The following is a 23,804-nucleotide window of genomic DNA, read 5'->3' as shown; positions in this document are numbered from 1 at the left end:
CATAGTTGCCATATTTTTTGTGTATGGTGAGAATATTTAAGATCTACTCTCTTAGCAACTTTCAAGTATCTAATACAATATTATTAACTATAGTTGCATGTTGAACATTGGAACTCCAGAACTTATTTATCCTGCATAACTCAGATGTTGTACCCTCTGACCATCATTTCCCCATTTCCCCCACCCCTCAGCTCCTGGCTACCACCATTCTACTTTTGCTACTATGAGTTTAACTTTGTTAGATTCCACACATAAGTGAGATCATGTAGTATTTGTCTTTCTATGTCTGGCTTACTTCATTTAGCATAATATCCCCCAGTTTCATCCATGTTGTCACAGATGATAAGATTTCCTTATTTTTAAATGCTAAATAATGTTCCATTGTCTATATACATATGTGTGTGTGTGTGTGTGTGTGTGTGTAATTCATGTTTTCTTTTAAATTTTTCAGTAGCATTTCTCATAAGCCACCACGGATTCTTTGTTAAATAAATGTGTGTCTTAGTGAAAGAAAGATTCTTCCAGTCATTGGGCAGCAACTTACAGGGCTGGTGTGATATAGTGGAGATGGTAGTGGGGTTGGTTTCAGAAAGCCTGGATCAGACTCTCTATTGCTACCCCCCTGGGCCAGTGGCTTAACCACATGGACATTTGAATCTCCTCTTTTATAAAATGAGTACTTTAGCTCTATGATAGTGTTAAGAAACACTCACAAATGAAAATTATGTAGTGCTTCACCATTTTAATATATTAAGTGATCTGGTTTGTTACAAGATGTAGAGATTAACAGAAGTCTAGAAATTTTTAACAGTTCACGTATAGAAATTAATCTCCCCAGAGTGGGAAAAAATGAATCCACATCCCGTTATTCATCCCTCAGACAGTTCAGCCCTGTGTTTTAAATTGTTACCCTATGGTGGCTGATAAGCACAGAGCTCAATGCATGGGCTGTTCATTTATTTATCAATTAAAACCTCCAGATCTGTAACTTTATAAAACTGGAAAACTGAAAGTCTTGTTTAATTTATGAAGGTGTCCAAAACTGTTCATAATTGTTTAAATGAAGTTTGGCTTTTCCCAGCAAGGGCGATGATCATTCTACAGGAATTATAACTTGCATACAAATGTAAAGTTATTTCTCCCTTTTCTTTCAGAGTGTGGAGGTATACTGCATGGTACTTACGGTTCTATAACATCTCCGGGGTATCCTGGAAACTACCCCGCAGGAAGAGATTGTGTCTGGTTTGTTATAACCAGTCCTACCCTCCTGATAACATTTACTTTTGGGACCTTGAGCCTGGAGCACCATGATAATTGCAGCAAAGATTATCTTGAGGTAAATAATTATATCTAGGTAGAACCTATCATGGTATGATTAGAACTCAGGACATTATGGTTAGTGATGCCTCTGGATAACCCCAATTTATTGGCCATAGTTAGACGTATTTTTCAACAGGCAGTCAATGGCTAAGTCTTGCTAAGTCCCTATTTTTAGTTGTGCCAGCTTCTTGCTTCTTTTTCCGGATTCCATTTGAATCTCAGACATAACTGCATTTCCTTTGCCCTGCATTACCTGGAAGCCCAGGCCCCTGCCATGACAACAGCAGAATAATCAAATAAACAGTAAGTAATGGCCATCTCCTCCAATGCAGATTCAAATCTTCAGGTAAACTGGCAAGGTATTTTCCAGCTTGATTATAGTGTTCCATGAAGAAAAATAAGTTAATAGTGATTGTGTTGAAATAGGTTGATAAGGGGTGAGTCTTCCTAGGATGTATTGACAATCATCACTGAGAGGAGCGGTGTCAGCCTGAGCCCTTCCTGGCTACCATTAGTGAAAGATTACAACACAGAGAAGGGAAAAAAGGCTATTTTATTTCTGTGTATAGCTGCATCAGAAATGTCCCTCTCCATTTGTAGACTGACAAGATAATTGAGAAGATTGAGTTCTTTGGTTGTCGTGTATTTTTTATCACCATAAATCTCAGTACCCCTTGCAGTAGTGCTAAAAGGACAATACGCTTTTCCAAGTCCATTAGAGAAGCGTGGAGTGCTGTGGAATTATTCATAAAAGACAGGAGGATGTGACTGTCAACAGGGTCTCCACGAGTAAAAGTCATTAGTAATCTGGCCATTGTGATAATGGATTTGAAACCTTTGGGAATGACTGGAAAATGTGCCCCTCCCTGGAAAATTTTTTCAAAATGATCATTTAAATGTTGACAGTAACGTGAGTTTTCTTGAAATTAGTTTTCAGTAAATTCCATCAAATGAAATTTGGAGGCTTTTTTCATTCTAACATACTAATTCCTCAATACCATATAATAGAAAGTATCGCTCACTCCAATGATATTGAAATATCTCTCATTTCTCATCAAGTTATAGTATTTCAAGAAACCAATTAAATGTAAGAATAAAGTAATGCTGCCTTATAACTTTGCTGCCAATAGAAAAAGTAATTTGAATGGACAAAATTGACCAGGTTAAAATATTCTTTAGCTCATCCATTCCTTGGTGGTCCACATAGTGTAGAATTTGTAATTACCTCAGAATTATAGAGAGATCAACATGATTATTTAATAGATTAAAAAACCAACAATTAAAAAAGGATTTTTAAGGCCACATCATCATTATTGTGGTACTTAGTTACTATCAAAGTTTCATTTTTAAAATTCATTGCAGTGTCTTTATGTTGCATCCAATCTGACTACGCCTCCTTGCCCACCTCTCATCCTCCTGAAAACCTGGCCCAAGTTGTGAATCTATTGGAATCTATTGGCATCACTGGCATTCTTCTATTTTCTTTGCTTATATTTATTGTCTTCTAGGTCACTAGGAATTTATATTTTCAAAACAAACATTTGGAGGGGAAAAAACCTAAGAAAGAAAACACTTAGATTACTAACATCATGAGAAAAATCAAAGTATACAACCGAAGTTGGAATTGAAATTCAGACAGAGGATAAGGCATGGGGAGGATGGGAAAGGAACACACCGCTTCCTGACCCCTAACCGTATATGATAGGGAAATGACAGATTATTTGAAGTTAATGCACAAAATAGCCTGATTTGTTAAAAGCTGACCGCTTTGAGCTTTTTGGATGCATTCTTTTGTTTTAGATTCGAGATGGTCCTTTGCGTCAAGACCCCGTTCTGGGAAAGTTCTGCACCACTCTCTCTGTCCCACCGCTCCAGACCACAGGGCCCTTTGCCAGGGTTCATTTCCATTCTGACACCGAGATTAGCGACCGAGGCTTCCATATCACCTACTTAACATCACCTTGTAAGTAACCTGCCACTTGGGAGCTTAATAGGAGCTTGAAGGCCAGCGCTGTGCTTACCGCTGGTTTATATTTTTGTGTGATGCAGAAGATGCCTAACTTTCTGAGACTAAGAGCTCATCTTCATAAATACTTCTCTCAGAGCTCCAGGTTTTTCTCTTTATCTTCCCAATGCTCTATTATTAATACTACGATAACCCTTGGTCCCTTTGGTCCCTAAATTATTGGATCCACATCATGATAAAGATATATGAGGCACCTAAAATTAAATAATTCAGAACGTCAGGTCCCTAAGGGTGTTTGATTTTTCTGTGTAAGAGAGCTTGTTCCCGTGTGCGATGCCATCTGTCTGGATTTTATCCTCGGATCAAGCTGCACAAGAGCTAGTTTCCAGGACTAGTGGCCCCTAGATTGTCACTTCCAGTGAAATACTACTAGGTATTATGTCTTCAAACTACACTGATACCTTAGAACAAACAAATATGCAAACAACACAACAGAGGAACTGCTATATGGTTTTTAGTTTAGGGATACAGAGGGTTTTGTTCATGGCTTCCATCATTGTGCCTTTAATGAAAATTCACATCAAAAATACCCTTTAAGTTTCAGTATCAGGAAAAGTAACAATGGACATCTTGACTGGTCCCCTTCTCCCATTTCCTTTGGCTTCAGGCTGAATCTGAGGCCGACCTCCTCTAACTCATGTGGTCCTTGCAGCTGTATTCTGTGCCTATCAACTTCTCCCTGGCCACATCTTGTTATTAATATTCTGTGTTCAGTTTTTCTTGAATCTGCTTCATGTATGTAGTTATGTATTTTATTTTGTCACATGTATCTTGTAAACTGTCTCAAATCTTTTGGGAATGAAGTGGAGTATTAATATATTTAAAAAGCAATTTATAGACAGGAACGGTGGATTGTAAATTAGATCACACATCTCCATATCTATTTCTTTAGGCACTACAAGGATATCTCACAAATGCATGTCAAACTGAATATCTTATAATGAGAGTCTTAAGCCTACACAGGGTGAATAAAGTGGGCTTATGATTGTGTGTTTGTGTGTGTTGTGTGTGTGTGTGTGAACTTTTAAAAATTATATCCAATGTCTGGAAGCCGAAACAACGCAACCCACATGACATTTTCCTCCTCTTTTCTGTTCCCCTTAGTGGATCTGCCTTGTGGAGGGAACTACACAGAACCAGAGGGTGAAATATTCCTTCCGGAGCTGACTGGACCTTTCAGTCACAGCAGGCAATGCATCTATAGCATAAGGCAGCCTCAGGGAGAACAAATACAAGTTAACTTCACCCACGTGCAGCTGGAAAGCCAGAGTGGCTGTTCCCAGAGTTACATTGAGGTAACTTCAACATTTGTATATTCTGTAGAGTGGTGGCCTTCAAATGGTGGTTGGGCTAGCAGCATCCAGATCACCTGAGCTCTTGTTAGAAATGCAATTTTATACTCTTTCCTAGACCTACTGCATCAGAACCTTGAGGGGTGGGATCAGCAGGCTGTGTTTTATTACAATAACAGGCCCCCCAGGTGATTCTCGTGCAGGTCAGAGTTTGGGAAGAACTGTCCTAGAGGTTATGAACGAATCTGCCTAAAACAGATCAGCAAAGGACAAAGAGAAAAGTCTTACACTAGAAACTCATAAAGATGCTAAATTTCAGGCTATTAAACTGAGCCCTGATAACTAAGGTGCAGGCAAATAAGTAAGGCTAATAGGATAAAGATTTCGGAGATTATCTAGAATACTTTTATGCATGAGGGAACTCAGTCCAAGGAAGTTAAGAGATTTGCCCAGGAGACCCAGCTAGTCAGGGGCAGAGAGTTCACTTCAAGTATTGAATTCTCTCATTTTAGGAGTTAGATTTTTCCCTTCATTAGTCCTGCCGCCATCTGCCAGAAAACTTTAACTTTGATTTAAATGTGGGTAATGGTTATAATAAAGGGAATATTTGAAACAGAGACAGGCAGTTTTTGTTTGCTGGGCCTGGTATTTCTTTTGCTTAATTATTGGTCAAGTCACAAATTAAAGTGTTGAGCAAGAGAAACGAAACATTTTTTGTTGGGCACAATCGTTTCACATAAACTCAGAGAGGTAGTTGCAATTTTGTTTGTTTCTGTAAATTAAACAAATTTATTCATCCAGGAAAAACCTAGGTAATCACCTGCCTTCTTCCCTCTATGTTTAGACAAAAAAGAAACAGCACTTTAACATGAGATCTGGACTTAGTTGAAGAAGTACATTGACCATAGTGCTACAGCAATATGTATTTTTTTAATTTTGAAATTTTTATTTCAGATCATGAGGTGAATGGGTATATTGATTCAGTTTAGGTTTTCTAAAGTCTCTTATAAGGTACATTAAGGTTTTACACTATAGAGCAATTTTAAATATTTTTGTGTAAATAAAAATTAAATGTCCAACATTTGTTTTTTACTTTGAGAACAGTAAAAATAACTCACAATTAGAGAGTGATTACTATGCACCACACACTGTTCTAAGACTTTAAAATACTATAATAAATTAAGTGGATAATGATTACCGTCTGCTTTCTGCCTGCCAGGTATGGTAAGTGATTTATAGGAGTTAATTCATTGAATCCCTACAACAATCATTATTATTTCTATTTTAATCTCAAGAAACTGAAACCCAGAGAAGTTAAGTTACTTGCCCACAGTTACATGTCTAGCAAGTGGTGCAGACTGGGTTTGAATTTAGGAGATCCAGTTGTGCCAATCTCTGATAAGAATGAAAATGCAGCAGTGCAACTTTGACTACAGGAGGTATAGGGAGGAAGGTCTCATGAATTTCCCAATTCCACAGCTGGCTCTTTGATTAGAGAACTAAAACATGAAGCTGGGCCCGATGGTATTTCTCAGATAGGCAAAAAGGTAACCCTAATTTTCAGGGTAATTTGGATACCTTTCTGTTAGATCCTTAATGGTGTTTCTAATAGCTCTAAAGAGCTATCAAAGCATCTGGAATGATGTATCTTCCTTGGCTTTGCAGAGCATTATCATTGAACTTCAGTGAGGAGTTACATGAACTCCTCTGATTGCTCTGAACAGTTATCAGGAAAAAAAAAATCATAAAGGTGGCATTGAAAGGTTTAATTCTGTAAACCAGAATGGCAGAATGGTTTTGTAGCCAGAATGGGATTGGAGTTAATTCATCTAAGCTCTTATTTCGGTTCTACCATTACATGACTGTGTGACCTTGGATAATTCTTCTTCTGGATCCTTCAGTTCCTACATCAGTAAGATTCCCTACCTATTCCTCTAGACTTTGTGAGGACAAAATCAAGGAAATTAATGACAAAAGAATTGAGGAATTAAAAACATATGAGTACAAGGTTTTCTTAGACCAATTTTTTTACCTCTAGCCTTGAGCTTACCAGTTCAGAGACCAACAATAAAGCACTTTCATGGCTGGCCATAGAGCTATCCACATTCTGATGGAACCACATATCCACAGGTCTTGACCAAATTTCCTTAAGAGTTGTTGACGGAAAAAAAATAAAAGAACTCTATTATTCCGAAGGACAGAAGATGTATAGTGATTTAAATTGCTGAGTAGATTTTTTTCTATTATCTCTTTGATCAATCTAAAGAAATACAACCAGTCAATTTGTGGAATTTTATAATCAGGAAGAATCCCAAAGGTCATCTAACCCAAATCCTTAATTTTATAAATGAGGAAACAGAGACCCACAAAGGTCAAACTCTAGTTATTATGACTTACATCAAAGTTCTTGTCATTAAATCTTCTCTATTCATTGGAAAAATTTGTGAACTGAACCCATTTTTTTTTAAAAAAGTATATCCACTTCTCTTGATATTCTTCAGATAGTAGTTGTAGAAGAAAGTGATACAGGAAGCAAATTCAAATGACATTAGGACTTAATATGTTGCTCCCCAAAATGGTGGCTTTATTTTTAAAAGCTATATTTAAAAAATGAAATGTTTGTGCAAATGAATAAAATTAAAAAATGATGGTGTTTCCAATACTTTGGCAGTTTAGAGGGAAGATGACTGTCATCTACTAACTTCATTTATGAGTGAAATCAGACCCCCCCAAAATTTTAGAAAACATGGAGAGCAGAGAGGGAATGCTAGAGAGATGTGGGAGAATTATAATAAGGAATTTTCTTTTGAGTGTGAGTAGATGCAGTCTTAAGCATCACAAATGTTCTCATTATATGGTTCCAGATGCTTTGTGGCCATGCAAACATACCCTGTAAATGAATATTAAGATACCATTGTCTAGTGTATATCTCTCATGGATAGTGTGGTTTTGAAAGACTTAACTTTTTGCTCAGTAGGAGAGCTCCATCAGCATTCATTTGAAAATAAATTTTAACTGCAAAATATGTATGGTGCTGCCCAAACCCAATATACCATATCTTCTTTTCCTTTTTAGTTTCTTTTTAAATAATAAGCATACATTTACATTTCCTTAGATTTATATATTGGTCTCAATTAAAGTTTCTACTTCTAAAGACACACATTGCTCAGGGAAGATGTGACGTGGCCACAAAAGAATGAGTAGAAGAACAGATCAACTGTTAGTCCATCTGTTTTTGTCTAAGAGAGCTTTTCAAGTGTATAGAATAGTTCAATGAATGTGACAGAAGCGTCTTTCCGGAATAAAAAGAAGTTCCTCTCATTAATATTTTATAAGTGATTTAAGCTATCAGAACTCTGAGTGAAAGATGTATAAGATAGTAATGAAAGTTTAATTTTTAATCCTAGCTTATGTAAGTTGTAGGCTGAATAATAAATTCAGCCTATACGTTGTTAAAGCCGAGGCTTGAGGTAACATGAAGAGTGAAATGAACAGATTCCTTCACTCCACCAAATCTCCTTGACCGATCCCGAAACATCTGCCTCCCCTTTTCCTAAAGACTCTGGGGAATTGGAAAAGAAGCACTTCAAGACCAGCTCATAAAGGAAGGGGAGAGACGTGTCTTCTGGAGAAAGAGGAGGGCTTCTGGGGAAGCTGTTTCTTCTTAGATGTGAAAAGCAAACAAAAATAGAAAAGTGGAAGAATATAATTAATAAGCTAGGAAGGAGTAATTTACATTGGATTTGGTTTCTGAAATCTAGGAAATATACCTATTGAACAAGTAGCATCAAATCACAAATTCATCCTATTTTAGGCTTCTATGACAATCCCAATTGGGTAACAAAGCAAAAATTGGACATCTCCTTACAATACACCTCAACCAGAAATTATTGGTAAATATTTTAAAATGCTCAAGTACTTGGAAATCTATGAAGTCCCTCCTAAATAATTAATGGATTGAGAAGGAAATGAAAAATGGAAGGAAGGACTAGATAGAATATAGCAAACAGGAAATGCTATGTATCAAAACCTGTGAGACCTGATGAATTCAACTCCCAGGTAAAATCTTCATGATTTAAAAGAATGAAAAAGTTGAGGATGTGGAAGAGTCCAATGAGCCGAAGCCCTACACGGCACTCCCACATCTCCTGCATGTCTTTAGGTGAATTCAAATTCAAAAGGGACCTCCTTTTGTTACTTGTGAGGCACTGAAATGATTCAGCTACTGTGTTAGGATTGCTGGAGGGAGAGCCATGACTTTTGGCCTGCGTAAACATGCTTGTTTCCCTGAAGTGGACGTGCTGGTCAGAGTCCCATGGCTGTGATTCACAGAATAGTTCTGCAGGGTAAGACCTAAATGGCAGAGAAAGAATAAGGCCTCCGACAACTGGAGCTGAACGAAGATACTGCAAGCAAACACACCAGAATAGGCCGACTAGTATTGTTGTTTAGTTAATATTTTGAAATTAGTTTTATTTCAGGAAATCATCTTTCTAGACAGGGCAGAAGAAAAGGGGAAATGAGGATATGTTCAATAGTTTGCATTCTTTAGCATATTGGATTTGGGGTTTTGGCAGGGACTAGAAATATTTGGTTAGTTTCTGGGCTCTGTCGTTGTCAGCACAGCTTTTCCACAACTACTCAGCTATCCTGATGCTTTTTGATGAAGTGATAAGATACACCATTACTCAAGTGAAATAATTCTATAGGTTGCAGTAGTGGGAGCCAGGAAAGCACTGAGATGGTAGAACCCTCTAGTTTTGGCATTCTGAGAGCTTGCATAGAATAACGTTTTGCTATATGTTAAGGAGTTGCATGTTCATCTAGAAACTACAAACCTGGTAGAAAAAGTGCGATGCTGAGCAACAGTATATGGAAAGAACATTTATCAAAAATGCTACAAACTACAAGGCCAAACAGAGAGTATGGCCAGTACTTATCTGATATAAAATGAAAACAATATTGCATGAAACATGATAAAAGACTTCAACTCTCTGTGTTATTAAAGGCAAGGTATTTATTAATGACATCGCTAAGTCTCAGTTTCCTCGTCTGTAATAAGGGTAGTAATGGTATTCTCCTAAAAAGGATTGAAAGAGGTCATGCATTTATTTATCTATCCATTCTCTATCGAAAAATTTAGGTGCCAGGCACGTGCTGGGGAATGGGTATGTAAAATAGATATTAAACAAGCAAGCACACACTATGTGATTTAAAGGGGGGGGGTAAGTATTGTGCAGGAAGGAAACAGTACTATGAGAGAAAAAATAGGGCTACTGCCTTTAGTGGAAGGGTCAGAGGTTGCTTCTCGAGGATGTCACATACTGGGTCTGCAGATGAGGAGGCGATAGCAATGCAAGGAGTTAAGAGAAGGAGGATTCCAAGTAGAGGTGCCAGTGCATAACATACTTGTTTCCCAGTGCAGCCGTAGAGACCGAACTGAGACAAAATAAACTACAAGAATTGAAAATAAACTAGGGTGGCTGGAATAACAAAGGCTTAGATGACAGAAATATGAGTTAGGCAGCAGCTAGATCCTGTGGGGCCTTCTAGACTGAGATAAAGAGCTTGGGTTGTATTCTAAAGGCAAAGAGAAACAATGAGAACATTCTTTGGGTTGTTTCTATCCCACAATGAATTGTCACTAAAAGTTAATAGGATGATGACAATGATGATGAAGATGCGGAGAAGGTGCCATATCAGAGCTTGCAATCATGAAGGAAGGCAATTCTAGGTAAAACTAGACAAGTGTTCTTGATTTTAGAATATCAAATTTTTAAAAAAATCAGATAAAGGATATGTTTATTGATAGACATGTTAGAAGAAGCAACTGTTTCACAAGGCACAATAAAATGTCGATTATGAAATCATAAAACATACTGATGGACAACAAAGGATAACCAAAGAAAATAATTTGAGTCCCTAAGTGGCTCTCCCCTCTCTTATCCCTCACCCCTTATTCTCTCATTTGGGGCAGGGCCACATTTCCCTCCTGCTCACCCAGAGTAACACAAGGCTCCTCTCCAAGGTCAGGTCTTTCCTTAGCTAAGGGGTATGTCAGCCTGAAGCTCACTCACAGGAAGCCAAACGTTAAACACTACCATATGGTAGCGTTCTGTTTTCAGCTCTTGGACAAACCAAAGCCTAAATGCCAGCGTATTTGGTTTGCTTTGAATTAAAATTTAGTACTTAAAGGGATTTTAGAAATTGTAATAGAAAAACAAATGTGGATTTCTAGCAGACACAAACACATGAACATGCACATGAAGACACGGCTTCGCAACCTAACTCATTCCAGATGTTACAGCACACTACTCACTGGGCTCTAGAGCTCACGTTTAAAATTTCATATAAATGGTGTTTTTCAGTCCAGTTTATTTTAGCTCTCTCTACAGGAAATAGTTCTTTGATAAGAACTCGTTTTTTTATGAGTAGTTTCTCTTCAGGAACTAGTTTAATTTGATGAACGTAAAAATCTGAAGCCATTTGGAATACTCCGTAGGCTAAAAATCATGGGTTGCAGGTTATACATTGCAGCTGTGGGCCTGAAACATTCTGCTGGATGAGTAAGGCCATCCACGAGAAACCTGGGCCTGGTCCACACAGCACTACAATCTCGAATTGGTCCTTGTCATTTCTTTGCAGATGTGATCCACTAATGAATTGGTTGTGACCCTTCTGCAATGATCCTGGCAAGGTCTCCCCTGACTTAAGAAAAACTTTTTTTTTTTTTTTTTACCGTAAACCAGGTAACCAGGTTCAGATATTTGTCATCTTTCTCTAGGTTATGCTAAAATAACGAACAATCAATAACAGTAACCAGACAAACAAAAAACAATAACAAACAAAAAATGTCTGTCGCTTACAATGCTGTATGTTTATTTTTTGTGCATGTTCATATGTTGGTTTTGGATCAGTTGCTGCTCTGCTGCTGTTTCCTTTGTCTTTGCCATCCTGGGCTCTTGCTCTTGTGAGAGGGAAAAGTAAAAGATGGTTGAATTGTGCAACGACTTCCAAAGCTTCTCCTTGGAAATTTTTACATCGCTTCTGCCCACATTCTGTTGGGCAAAGCAAGTCTTATGGCTAAGCCCACAGTCAATGGAAGGATAAGTATCAGTTCTCCACAGGGAGGTGTTGCAAGTCACATGGCAAAGAGCATAGATATTCAATCCTTTTACAGGGAGGGAAGTGAATAGTTATGAAAAATAACAATCTAGCCTAGTTCACAAGCACAAAGGAAAGAGATTTTGGTGGGGGGAGTGCAGATTTACCACATTCTAGAATATTTGAATGCGAGATGTGCTGCAACAGCATTTGGAGTCACTTTAGAGCATTTGATGAATTTTGTTTTAGTATCCCTTTCAAAGGGATTATAGTTCAAGTATGGCCACGTCTGGGATCCAGGGAGAATACAGGCTTTCAGAATTAATAAGGTTTCATTTCCACAGAGAGAGAAACAGAGCCAGAATCAATTGCGCCTTCTAGGTTTGGGGCCCTTGAGCCCTATAAGTTCCTCTTAAAACATTTGTACCGCAGCTGCCTCTCTCCTTGCTAAGATCCTTGAATTTCATTAGTCAAGGCCCGGGGGAATGGCCCACTTTAGCTTGCTCCGTTGCTCTTTGGCTGTTTTTCTTCCTTCCTGTCATCTTCTAATGGGCAAAACAGAAAAGAGAGACTCCAGTCTTAGCGGGAGCACACAGAGCCCTGGAGGATTAGGGAGCAGGAAGATATCTCACTCTGCATTTCATGCTTTCTGGTTTTCAAGAACTATAGTATGTCTGTATCTCTAACAAAAATTAATCCCTCGCACTGCACCTTGGAATTAATAAATCAACAAGAATTTGTCAAATTCCTACTTGCAAAGTTTTTTGTTAGATGCTAAAGAGGATTCAGAGGTTTTCATCTCCCTCAGAGATTTGCTGTTCAGTTAGAGAGAAATTTAGCATAACTTTACTACAGTATATGAAATTTGTGTTACAGATATTGTAAGAGTTCGGAGAAAGGAACTGGTATGAGCCTGAGTCAGGGGAGAGGCATGTGATTTTTTATGTCTGTGCAAGACTCTATCATATGGCTGCATCATAATTCATTTAATCATTCCACTATTATTAGGCTTTTAGAACAGTTTCAGTTCTTGTTATAATAGAGCGTACTTTGATGTGGACCATGTACATCTTTGCCTGCATCTTGAACATGATAGAAGGTTAGAAGTGAAATACTCCTAATATATATGGTCAAGTTATTTTCCATAACTTTATACTTCTACCAGTTATGGTTGAGAGTAACTGTGTCACCGTATCCCTCCCAGTTTTGAATACCGTACTTTAAAAATCTTCTCTGTACTGACTGTTCCCTTGCCTAGATCATTCCTGCTCATCCTTCAAGTCTCAGCTTAAAGAGTATTCTGCTGAGAAGTATTAGTAATCCCCTGTGAGTTCAGAGTCTTTGGTTAAGCCAGTGGTTCTCTACATTTTAAGACCTTTTTATATCACTTTTTCACTGTTCGGATGAAATGTATTGATGGAATAACCTTGCTGTATACTCTACATTCAAAAAATATAAAGTTGTAGGTATAGCATTAAGGAGAATTAAAAGTAAAATCACATTTCAGTATGTGAAAGCCTGGGCAAGCTCCACTAGAAGGCAAAATGAAGTAGTCAGTTTTCTGTGCCCTAAATTGTTATAAATGCTACAGTTCAAACACAGGCTGACAGAGTTATATGGGTTGGTGACTAATTTTTCTGAAATGGTGACCAACTCTTGGCAGATTTCCAGGAGGAAAAGGAAAAAGGACTTCAATTTACACTCTACTTGTAATCCTGGAAAGTTCAGTGTGCATTAAATTGTGCAAAAATATTTTACACTTATATGTAAAATAGAGCTAGATTTTATGCTTAATAACAGAACTTTCACTTACATGAATGTCACGCAGGATTTAGGAGAATTGTTGTCGTGTGTGATTGCACATTCAGGCTGTCTAGTGTCATTGGTCCCTAGACACTAAATGCCAGTAGTGCCCCACTATCCTGGTGATGACAATTAAAACAAAACCAAAAACATGCCCTCACAAACTTCCCAAATGCCCCACTGTGGCCCCTCGGGAACCACTGGCTAAGTAGTAATGCAGCACCCTGCACTTTCTCAAACATCACACTCATCATACTTTAAAGAGGATGTTCTTGTCTGTTATAAACTCCAGTAAGTAGTGACTGTCTTTCACAATTCTATCTCCAGCGCAGGTTCTGGCATTTATTCATGCCTTGATAATGCTAATTAAGTGAATGAATTAATATTTGGATGTCGAGATCCTCCAGAATAATTTTATAGAACAGGAGAAGTATGAACATCCACTGAATAATTCCTGATTGTCGTGAGAAGCCTCTAGTGTTTTACTGCTAAAAATGTCAAGCGTGACAACAGCTACCCTTTGGTTAACACTTTCTCTTACCAAACATCTCGCTAAGGAATTTACACTATTGTTTTATCTATTTGCTTCAACAACCCTGTGAGCTTAGATGAGGTAGTAACTTGCTCAAGGTCATTAAATGAGGAGATTTATACGTGAAAGCTGGGATTTGAACCCAGGTCAAATAGACTGTGTTCATGGCCACTACACTATAAGATATTGGCTAGTGATTTAAAACTGGTAGTTTTTATTATATGAAGGAAATTTTTCTTTTTCTTCTAACTTTGTAAGTTTTGCTTTTAATAAGTCACCCAAACTTGTAAATTTATTTCCTCTTTGACATTGTAGAAATTGTACATTTTTAAAGTTCTTATGCTTTTGGATTTTATTGGCTTAAAATTTTATCAATATTTAATGTTATTATATTAAGCTAAAAGATGACCCACTGACTACTTTGAAAAATAATGTAAATATGTAACCCAAATTAGATTATCACTCATTTTGAGTCTTTCATTTTCCCATCTCCAAATAATTGACAAGGTAAATTTATTGATGAGGATTACAGAGTTATTTTATTTTTCTGTTTAGGTTCGAGATCATGAAACCTTAGTTGGAAAAGTCTGTGACAATGGAACCATCTCTCACATTAAATCCATTACCAATCATATCTGGATCAGGTTTAAAATAGATGCTTTTGTTGAAAAAGCTACTTTCAGAGCTGTTTATCAAGTTGGTAAGGAAGTTTGTGCTAAATTTTTAAATGTTTAATTTGCCTGATTGAAGCATGTTAATTTCTTGAAATAATTTAGTCATTTTTATGTCCTCAAGTGGAGAGGAAAATATTCTCACAGAAATGTCATATTCAATTATCTTCTTAGGCAGTGTTGGATTTTGCAATAAAATTGAGAACAAGAATTGTTTATCTCTGGAAAAACACTATTGTAATTTTTATATTTACAGCTTGTGGGGGTGAATTAACTGGAGAAGGTGTCATTCACTCGCCTTTTTATCCCAATGTGTATCCGGGAGAAAGAGTCTGTAGGTGGACCATCCACCAGCCCCAAGGCCAAGTAGTTCTTCTCAATTTCACTGGCTTTGAAATTGGAAGTTCTGCCCACTGTGATACAGATTATATTGAGGTAAGAATAAAAAAAAAACAAACCTTGAATTTGTATTTGGTTGTATATTATTAAAAATATTACCTCATGTTATTCCTAAATCTGTTACATGAAACAAAAGTAGGTTGTATAGACCAATGTCTCTTACAAATATAGATGCAAAAATCCTCAACAAAATACTAGCTCACTAAATTCAACATATAAAAAGGATTAAGTGAGATTTATGTCAGGAATTCTAGGTTGGTATAACATCCAAAAATCAATTAATGTAGTACATGGTATCAATAAAATAAAGGACAAAAACCACACAATCACCTTAATAGATGCAGAATTTGGATTTTGCTGGATTTGACAAAATCCAACAGTCCTTTCATGATAAAAACACTCAACAAACTAGGAATAGAAGGAAACTTTCTTAATCTGGTAAAGGGCATCTATTTTAAAGAACCCACATCTAATATCATATTTAATGATGAAACACTAAATGCTTTGCCTCAATGATCAGTAGAAAGACAAGGATGTCTGTTCTACCACTTTATTCAACATACACTGGAAATTCTCATATTGGAAATTAAGCAAGAAAAAGAAATGAAATGCATCCAGAATGGAAAGGAAGGAGTAAAACTATCCCTATTCACAGATAACATGACCTTGTTGTATACAGAAAATCATAAGAAATCCACACACATAAAAAACTATTAGAACTAATTCAGCAAGTTGTAGGTTAAAAGATCAAAATATAAAATCATTTCTTTTTCTATACACTAGCAAGGAAAATTTGAAAATAAAATTGAGAAATAAATTCCACTTCTAATAGCATTAAAAACAATTAATATTAAGGAATACACTGTAAAAAAGAAGTGTAAAACTTGTCCTTTGAAACGATAAATCATCACTGAAGGAAATTAAAGAAGACCTAAATAAATGGAAAGACATCTCATGTTCATGAATTAGAAGACTTAATATTGTTAAGATGGCAATATTCCCCAAATTGATCCAAAGATTCAATTCAATCCGTATAAAAATCCCAGCTGGTTCTTTTGCAGAAATTCACAAGCTGATTGTAAAATTCATATGAATATGTAAAGGAACCAGAATGACCAAAGCATTCTTGAAAAAGAACAAGGCGTAGGACTCATGCTTTCCGATTTCAAAACATAGACCAAAACTACAATAATTGAGACATTGATGTTATTGGAGTAAGGACATAAATATAGATCAATGGAACAGAATTGAAAATTCAGAATTGAACCCATATTTTAATGGTCAATTGATTTACAAAAATGATGCCAAGGCTTATCAATGGGGAAAGACAGTTTTTTTTTTCAACAAATGGTGGTGAATATCCACATGCAAAATTATAAATTTGGATATACACAAAAATTAACTAAAAATAGATTATATACCTAAATGTGGGAGCTAAAACTATGAAACTCTTAGAAGAAAACATAGGAGTAAGTACTTGTGACCTTGCGTTAGACAAAGCCTTCTTGGATATGACACAAAAAGCACAAACAACAAAAGAAAAAACTAAAAAATTAGATTTTATCAAAATTAAAAAAAAACCTGATTTTTTAAAAGGAGAAAGGATATGAATAAACATTTCTTCAAAGAAGGTATGCTAATGGACAGTAAGCATGTGAACAGATGGCTCAACACTATTGGTCATTAGGGAAGTGAAAATCGAAACCACAGAGAGGTACCACTTCACACCCACTAGGATGTTTGCAATCAAAAAGCCGGGTAATAGCAAGGATTGGCAAGGATGTGGAAAAACTGGAACCCTTACACACTGCTGGTAGGGATGTAGCCACTTTGGAAAACAGTTATCAGTTCCTCAAAAAGTTAAACATAGGGTTACCATCTGATCCAACAATTCTGCTCTTAGGTATATACTCAATGGGAATGAAAATAAATGTCCACACAAAAATTTGCATATGAATAGGCCTATAATAATTATTTATAATAGCATATGCAAATAGCACATACATTATTCTCAATTTAAAAGTAGAAACAAAAATTTCCATCAATTGATAAATGGATAAATAAGAGTGTGCTATATCCTTACAATGGAAATTATATGGCATTAAAAAGGAATGAAGTAATGATACATATTACAACATAGATGGACTTTGAAAACATTATACTACATGAAAGAAGCTAGTCATAAAAGACTACATACTGTATAATTCCATTTGCTTGAAAAGTCCAGAGTAGACAATCTATAGAGATAGAAAGTGGATTAGTGGCTGCCTCGGGCTCTGGTTTCAAGGGAATTGGGAGTGACCACTAATGGACATGGAGTTTCTTTTGGGATGACTAAAATGTGGTAAAGTTGATTATATTTTCAAATTGATTTTTACTATATTAAAAACATTTCAGAAACAATTGTTCTTAAAGCAGTTTTCTAAAATAGATATCCAACAAAATTAAATATATCTTTTCTATTTTAGATTGGTAGCAGTTTCATTTTGGATTCTCCTGAAAATAAAAAGTATTGTGGCACAGACACACCTTCATTTATAACATCCGTGTACAATTTTCTTTATGTCACATTCGTGAAAAGTTCTTCTACTGAAAATCATGGTTTCATGGCTAAGTTTGGTACTGAGTATTTGGGTAAGAGATTGCTTCTTTTTCCTCCTCTTGGGCGTATATCAGAATAAGTGAACAATGGAAATAAATGATTATATAAAATCATCTATGCTGTGAAAAATTTTAAAGCACATACAAAGATAAAGAATATGTATTTCATAATTGACACATATCAATAGATAATTGGTGTCTATTAATAAGAGAAAAACTAAGTTATCTTAAGTGGCATAGAAGAAACATTTTTCTTTTTGAACTTTTAAGAAGTTATGATCAGAGTATTTTATTTTGAAATCCAGAGAGCTTGTTAGTTACTTGTGATAATTATTATAATTTTTATTTCAACAGCATGTGGAAAAATTCTTACAGAGTCAACAGGAATCATTCAAAGCCCTGGCCATCCAAATATCTACCCTCAGGGTATCAACTGTACCTGGCATATATTAGTCCAACCTAACCACTTGATTCGTTTGATGTTCCAAACATTTCATTTGGAATTTCATTATAATTGCACAAATGACTACCTGGAAGTTTATGACACTGACTCTGAGACATCTCTTGGGAGGTGAGGTTATTATTTTTTTTTTTAACACAAAAACTTTCTGTTTTCTTGCTTTCTTGCTTCAGTGACGGATGTTAAGGTCCACCATGTTGTATTATAAAAACCAGGTGAGATCTTCGTTCTTCTCAATGACCATTTCTACATACTACTCTGTAGCCTTGGCCTTAGTAATTAAGTTTTGACATGTCTACACTCATGAAGCCATCATTAAAATCAAAATAATGTACATATTCATCACCCCCAAAACTTCCTGCCCATTGTAATTCTTCACTTCTGCCCCCCACCCCCTACACAGGAAGCCACTAATCTGCTTTGTATCCCTGTAGATTAGTTTGTGTTACTATATTCTGAAATTACAGAAATGGATCCACTCTATGTACACTTTGTCTGGCTTTTCCCAATCAACATAATTTTTTGTTGAGTTTCTTGGATCTGAGGGTTTGTAGTTTTATTGAATTTGAAACATTTTTGACCATTAGCTCTTGAAACACTTTTTCTGTTTCCTCTCCCCGTTGGTGGACTCTGACTGTATATTATGTTGCTTAAAGTTGTTCCATAGCTCACTGATACTCTGTCCATTTGATTTTGAGCCTTTGTTCTCTGTCAGTTTCATTTTGGAAAGTTCCTATTACTATGCATTCATGTTCACTCATCATTTGTTCTGCAAGTCTAATCTGCTGTTAATCCTACCGAGTGTATTTTTCATCTTAGACATTTTAGTTTTCATTTCTAGAAATTCAGTTTGGGTCATTTTATATATATTCCATGTCTCTACACATTGATTTTTTTTCCTCTAGGGATGGGATACAATTATAATTATTTTAATAACTTAGTCTACTGATTCGAACATCCGTATCATTTCTTGCTATGTTTCCCTTTCATTACGAGTCATACTTTCCTGCTTCTTTTCATGCTTGGTAATATTTGATCAGATGTCAGACATCTTCAGTGTTATGTTTTTGGGCACAGGACCTTATTATATTCCTATAAGTATTCTTGAGCTTCGTTCTGGAATGCAGTGAAGTTACTTGGAAACAGGTTGATCCTTTCCAGTTTTGCTTTTAAACTCATTTCCTGTCTCTGAAGGGTTGTCATCCTTTGTTACTTGATATCCAGTGTCTTGAGAACCATTGCTTTATATATTTGTCCATGTTTTTAGTTGTTTCAGGTGCAAGGTTAAATCCAGCCCCGTCATAACATCTTTGTTGGAAATTGAAACCTCCTGATATATTTTCTTTAAGTTTCTTCATTTTGAATTTTATTTTCTTTTTTCTTATTCACTTTTTAAACATTTTTTTACTTTAATCTTTCATCTCTTTTCAACTTTCTTCTTTTTCTTTCTATTTTTGGCTAGGTACTTAACATCTTAACACATAACTACTGTAAAATATGTAATTATTTCAGAGTGGCTTAAACTATAATGATCTTTCCCAAATTTGATATATGGGGCATATACAGAGACATTTAAAGTATCAGTTAACTCTTCTGCCTTTACTTTGATCAAGATATTAATCTTTTTTCACTCTGAAATGGTATTATATTATACATCAAATTTTCTTTCTGTTTCTCACTTAGCAATTAACTCATTTATTTCCCATATTCAACACTTCCTCTTATTTTGATTTCTGTAAATTTTTTTCTCTGTCATTTTATTTGGTAAATTTTACCAAATACATTTTTATTTGAGATTACTATTTCCCTATTACTCTTTTTTTTAGGTATTTCTCTAGATAAAAGCTTGTGGCATAATGTCTTTTATTACAACTACACTTTTAGCATTAATAGAATAGTTTTTCTGAGCTAAATTGCTTTTGTTCAGCAAAAACTGTGACATGGCTTAGTAATTAAAGCCATACCTCTTTATAGACCAGCTGTTTAAGGACAATAGATTCCATCTATATACGGATTACCATTCCAGACACTGTTCATTCAAAGTGCTTTATAAACAGTATGTTAACGCATCCATTCTCAGAACAACTCTGTGAAGCAGGTGCTATCATTCCCATTTTGGAAATGGGGAAACTGACACACACAGCTTGAGTGATCTGCCAAAAGTCATAATGCCTCTAAGTCTGTGGTCCCCAAACCCCAGATGCAGACAGGTACTAGGTCCATGGCCTGTTAGGAACAGGGCCACACAGCAAGAGGTGAGCGGCAGTGAGTGTACGAGTGAAGCTTCATCTGTATTTACAGCTGCTCCCCATCGCTTGCATCACTGCCTGAGCTCTGCCTCCTGTCAGATCAGCAGGGGCATTAGATTCTCATAGGAGCACAAACCCTACTGTAAACTACGCACATGAGGGATCTAGGTTGCAGCTTCCTATGCGAATCTCATGCCTGATGATCTGCGGTGGAGCTGAGGTGGTGATGCTAGCACTGGGGAGCAGCTGCAAATACAGATTATCATTAGCAGAGAGGTTTGACTGCACAATAAATGTAATGCGCTTGAATCATCCCAAAGCCATCCCCCCCCAACCCAAAATTGACTTCCATGAAACTGGTCTCTGGTGCCAAAAAGGTTGGGGACCACTGCTTTAAGTGACAGAGTTGACTCTGAAGTCTGACCTCTATGGGTTTATGGTATATTGTTTCTCTTTGTTATGTAAGTTTATTACATTTCTATTAAAAAGTTCATTAATATTCTGTATGGCAATCCAATGTATTAATAACTTGTACTTTCTAATTTCATTAAACTTGCTATACATGACAATTCACATAGCCAGACACACACATAAAACCATTTCAGGGAAGTAATCATGAACAGGACAATCTTCAGTAAGTTCATAAATATGTTTTGCCTGAAATATATTTGTTTTTTAATGTTGATAGGAAGTAGGTAATGAAACCCATTATATATTTACATGTCCTGATCTTTAGTACATCATTTCAAACATACCAAAAGTTTTTAAAATCCATGTGTCTGTTCTTTCTTGGCTTGGAATAGATATTGTGGAAAATCAGTCCCACCTTCTCTTACAAGCAGTGGCAATTCACTGATGCTGATATTTGTGGCTGACTCTGATCTCGCTTATGAAGGCTTTTTAATAAACTACGAAGCAATCAGTGCATCAACAGGTAACAAAACAGCACGCTATACTTGGTTTCATTTACTCTGTTAAAAAACGGAACTGTCTAAAACACAATGAGAATACTTCATTCCTAAACCTGTGACATACAATGGAACATATATTTAGAATAAAGTGTACTGACTTAAATACCTACCTTATTAAAAATGGAGTAATGACTAGACAAGAATATTGTATTAATACTAAATTTTCTAATTTTGGTAATGGTACTTTATTTTGTAAGAGAATGTTTTGGTTCTAGGGAATAATAGACTGAAGTTTTTAGAGGTAAAGACACAAAATGTCTCCAGATTACTCTGAATTGGTTCAGATAATAACTGAGTGAGAGAATCAGGGAGAGAGAAAGAGAGAGAGAGAGAGGAATATAAAGCAATGGAAACAAAATACAAATATGTAATAAATCAGGATAAAAGGAATTCAGGATCTCATTCTTACAACTTCACTGCAAGTTCGAAATTCTACCACAAAAAGGTTACCAGAAAGACTGAATATTTAATTTAAGAAATAAGGAATAGGGCAACAAAAATTAAAAATTAGATATCACTGCATGGAATTCCAGGGTAGGAAATGGAAGATTTTTTTGGTGAAATATACATTTCTGAATTTGATCTAATGAAATTAATCTTTTTAGCATTTATTCCTTGTATTGTATTTTTCTTATTACTTAATTTCTCATCAATACTATGCTCTTTGCAAATGCAGCGCAGGAAACAAATACCCTTTGCAGGGAGGATCTTCAAGGTATCATGAGAACCACAGGTGCCCCCAGTCCCAATAGCCTATGGGACTCCTGAGGGAGGCATATTTCATTAGCCTCGGAGCTTTCCTTTTGCATTATATTTACAAAGATACTAAATGGACCAAACCAACATCCAGTGTAGATCCATAGTAGGCATATGGTGACTGTGCTTCCCAGGCATTTCTCAGCCTCTGCATTGCCCCAGAGGCATGGTGCAATTCAGTGAACTTGCTTCAGAAAGGACTGGAAGCTTCTCCTGCGCCAGGATGTCTTCCCTCTGACACTGTCTGGCATCTAGAGACCGCCAAGTGCTCATCTCTTAAAGCCCCCACTCCTCAAAATATATAAATAAATTAAAAGTTTAAAAATTCCCTACGCGGAGTCTCTACCCAATTTCTAATTTATTTCTCCATCAGAGGAGCTGGCCAATACCTGTCATTTCAGGCAAAATTGTTGTTTCTGGGGTAGCTCAAGTCCTATGTTCTGGCAGCATGGCTTTAGGTTTCTCCAGAATCCTGCCTATAACAGAATCATATACTTTTCTCTCCAGTGGGACCCTCTGTAGGAGCCGGTTCATTACCCAGCCCAAGCACATGGGAAATGGAATCCCCTGTACTCTCCATAAGTCATGGTGCGAGATTGACATATTCACTGTACTTTGTTCGGGTGGTTAACATTCAGTGACCAAAATTGGTTTCTCAAGAAATTATAGTGTATGCATAATTTCTCATAGTTCTGTAGTTTTATCTGCCTCTTCTGTTTGGCCCCAAAGCACATTGAATACTAGATTAGGATTTGGAGCAAGTCACTTGAACTCTCTGGGCCACCGTTTTCTCATCTGTAAAATTAAGGGATTGGATTTGGTGATCTTTGAGATGACTTCTGGCTGTAATCACCTATGAACATAACTTTAATTTTCTGCATGAATGAACTAGCTATATCTTAGATAACATATAATGCAGACAGGGCCTCCTAGAAATACGGAAATCTTTGTAATGACATGCAAAGTGAGACATACCTCTGTAAAACAACTCTATTCCTACACTAGCTTGTAAGGCAGTATTTAGTACAGAAAGACCCAAGAGCAATCAAAATAATCTGACAGGGATGATATTAGATTTTAATCTAAAAAGTTTTCAGAAAGAGAAAATGCAGGTAAAATAAAAATAAGTCGAGGAAAAGAGTAGAAGCAAACTGACAAAGAAAGACAGCAGAAGAAAAAGCAAACTCAGAAGATTCTCTGCTGTACTTCCCGTGTGACAATCATTAGTTTGGCTTCTGTTTGGTCCAGACGAGGCTGAAATCACAGACAGGGGAGTGTTCACTTCCTATCCCTGGGCTGAGCCTGGTTGGTCACCGTGCCTGCCTTTTGCTGGATGAACTCAGAGATCAGACTAACATAGTCAAACCATTCTAAACAGCAGTCAGGTGATTGGATCCAGGAAGCCACACGGCACCTTTGGTTTATAACTCTGGAGACTGTCACAGTTTCCCATAGATGAGGACACAAGTGACTGGCTCTCGTGAGTTGTTGAGGGTGGGCCCTGCAGTATTTCTCAGGAAAGGGATGGGGTCAGGAGACTGAGTGAGGGTTGGGCTGGGGAGACCAGGCAGTGGGCTGGCCCTCAAGGCAGCCTGAGTCAGAGCAAGCTGTTGACTCAGA

At 36.6% G+C, this 23,804-nt stretch overlaps 1 protein-coding gene across 1 annotated transcript in view; it reads left to right on the top strand.

Annotated features, from left to right (window-relative positions):
- Nucleotides 1–23,804, top strand: part of CUBN (cubilin) — a 227,505-nt gene that overhangs the window by 25,672 nt on the left and 178,029 nt on the right. The window contains exons 15-22 of the mRNA XM_045534123.1: nucleotides 1,155–1,336; nucleotides 3,121–3,283; nucleotides 4,451–4,641; nucleotides 14,633–14,777; nucleotides 15,005–15,183; nucleotides 17,616–17,781; nucleotides 18,103–18,319; nucleotides 21,261–21,391. Coding sequence (XP_045390079.1) covers nucleotides 1,155–1,336; nucleotides 3,121–3,283; nucleotides 4,451–4,641; nucleotides 14,633–14,777; nucleotides 15,005–15,183; nucleotides 17,616–17,781; nucleotides 18,103–18,319; nucleotides 21,261–21,391 — 1,374 coding nt within the window. The remainder of the gene's footprint in view (nucleotides 1–1,154; nucleotides 1,337–3,120; nucleotides 3,284–4,450; nucleotides 4,642–14,632; nucleotides 14,778–15,004; nucleotides 15,184–17,615; nucleotides 17,782–18,102; nucleotides 18,320–21,260; nucleotides 21,392–23,804) is intronic.

Source organism: Lemur catta, chromosome 1, assembly GCF_020740605.2.
Source record: "Lemur catta isolate mLemCat1 chromosome 1, mLemCat1.pri, whole genome shotgun sequence".
NCBI classification, from domain to species: domain Eukaryota; kingdom Metazoa; phylum Chordata; class Mammalia; order Primates; family Lemuridae; genus Lemur; species Lemur catta.
This window is presented reverse-complemented; position numbering and strand designations above follow the sequence as displayed.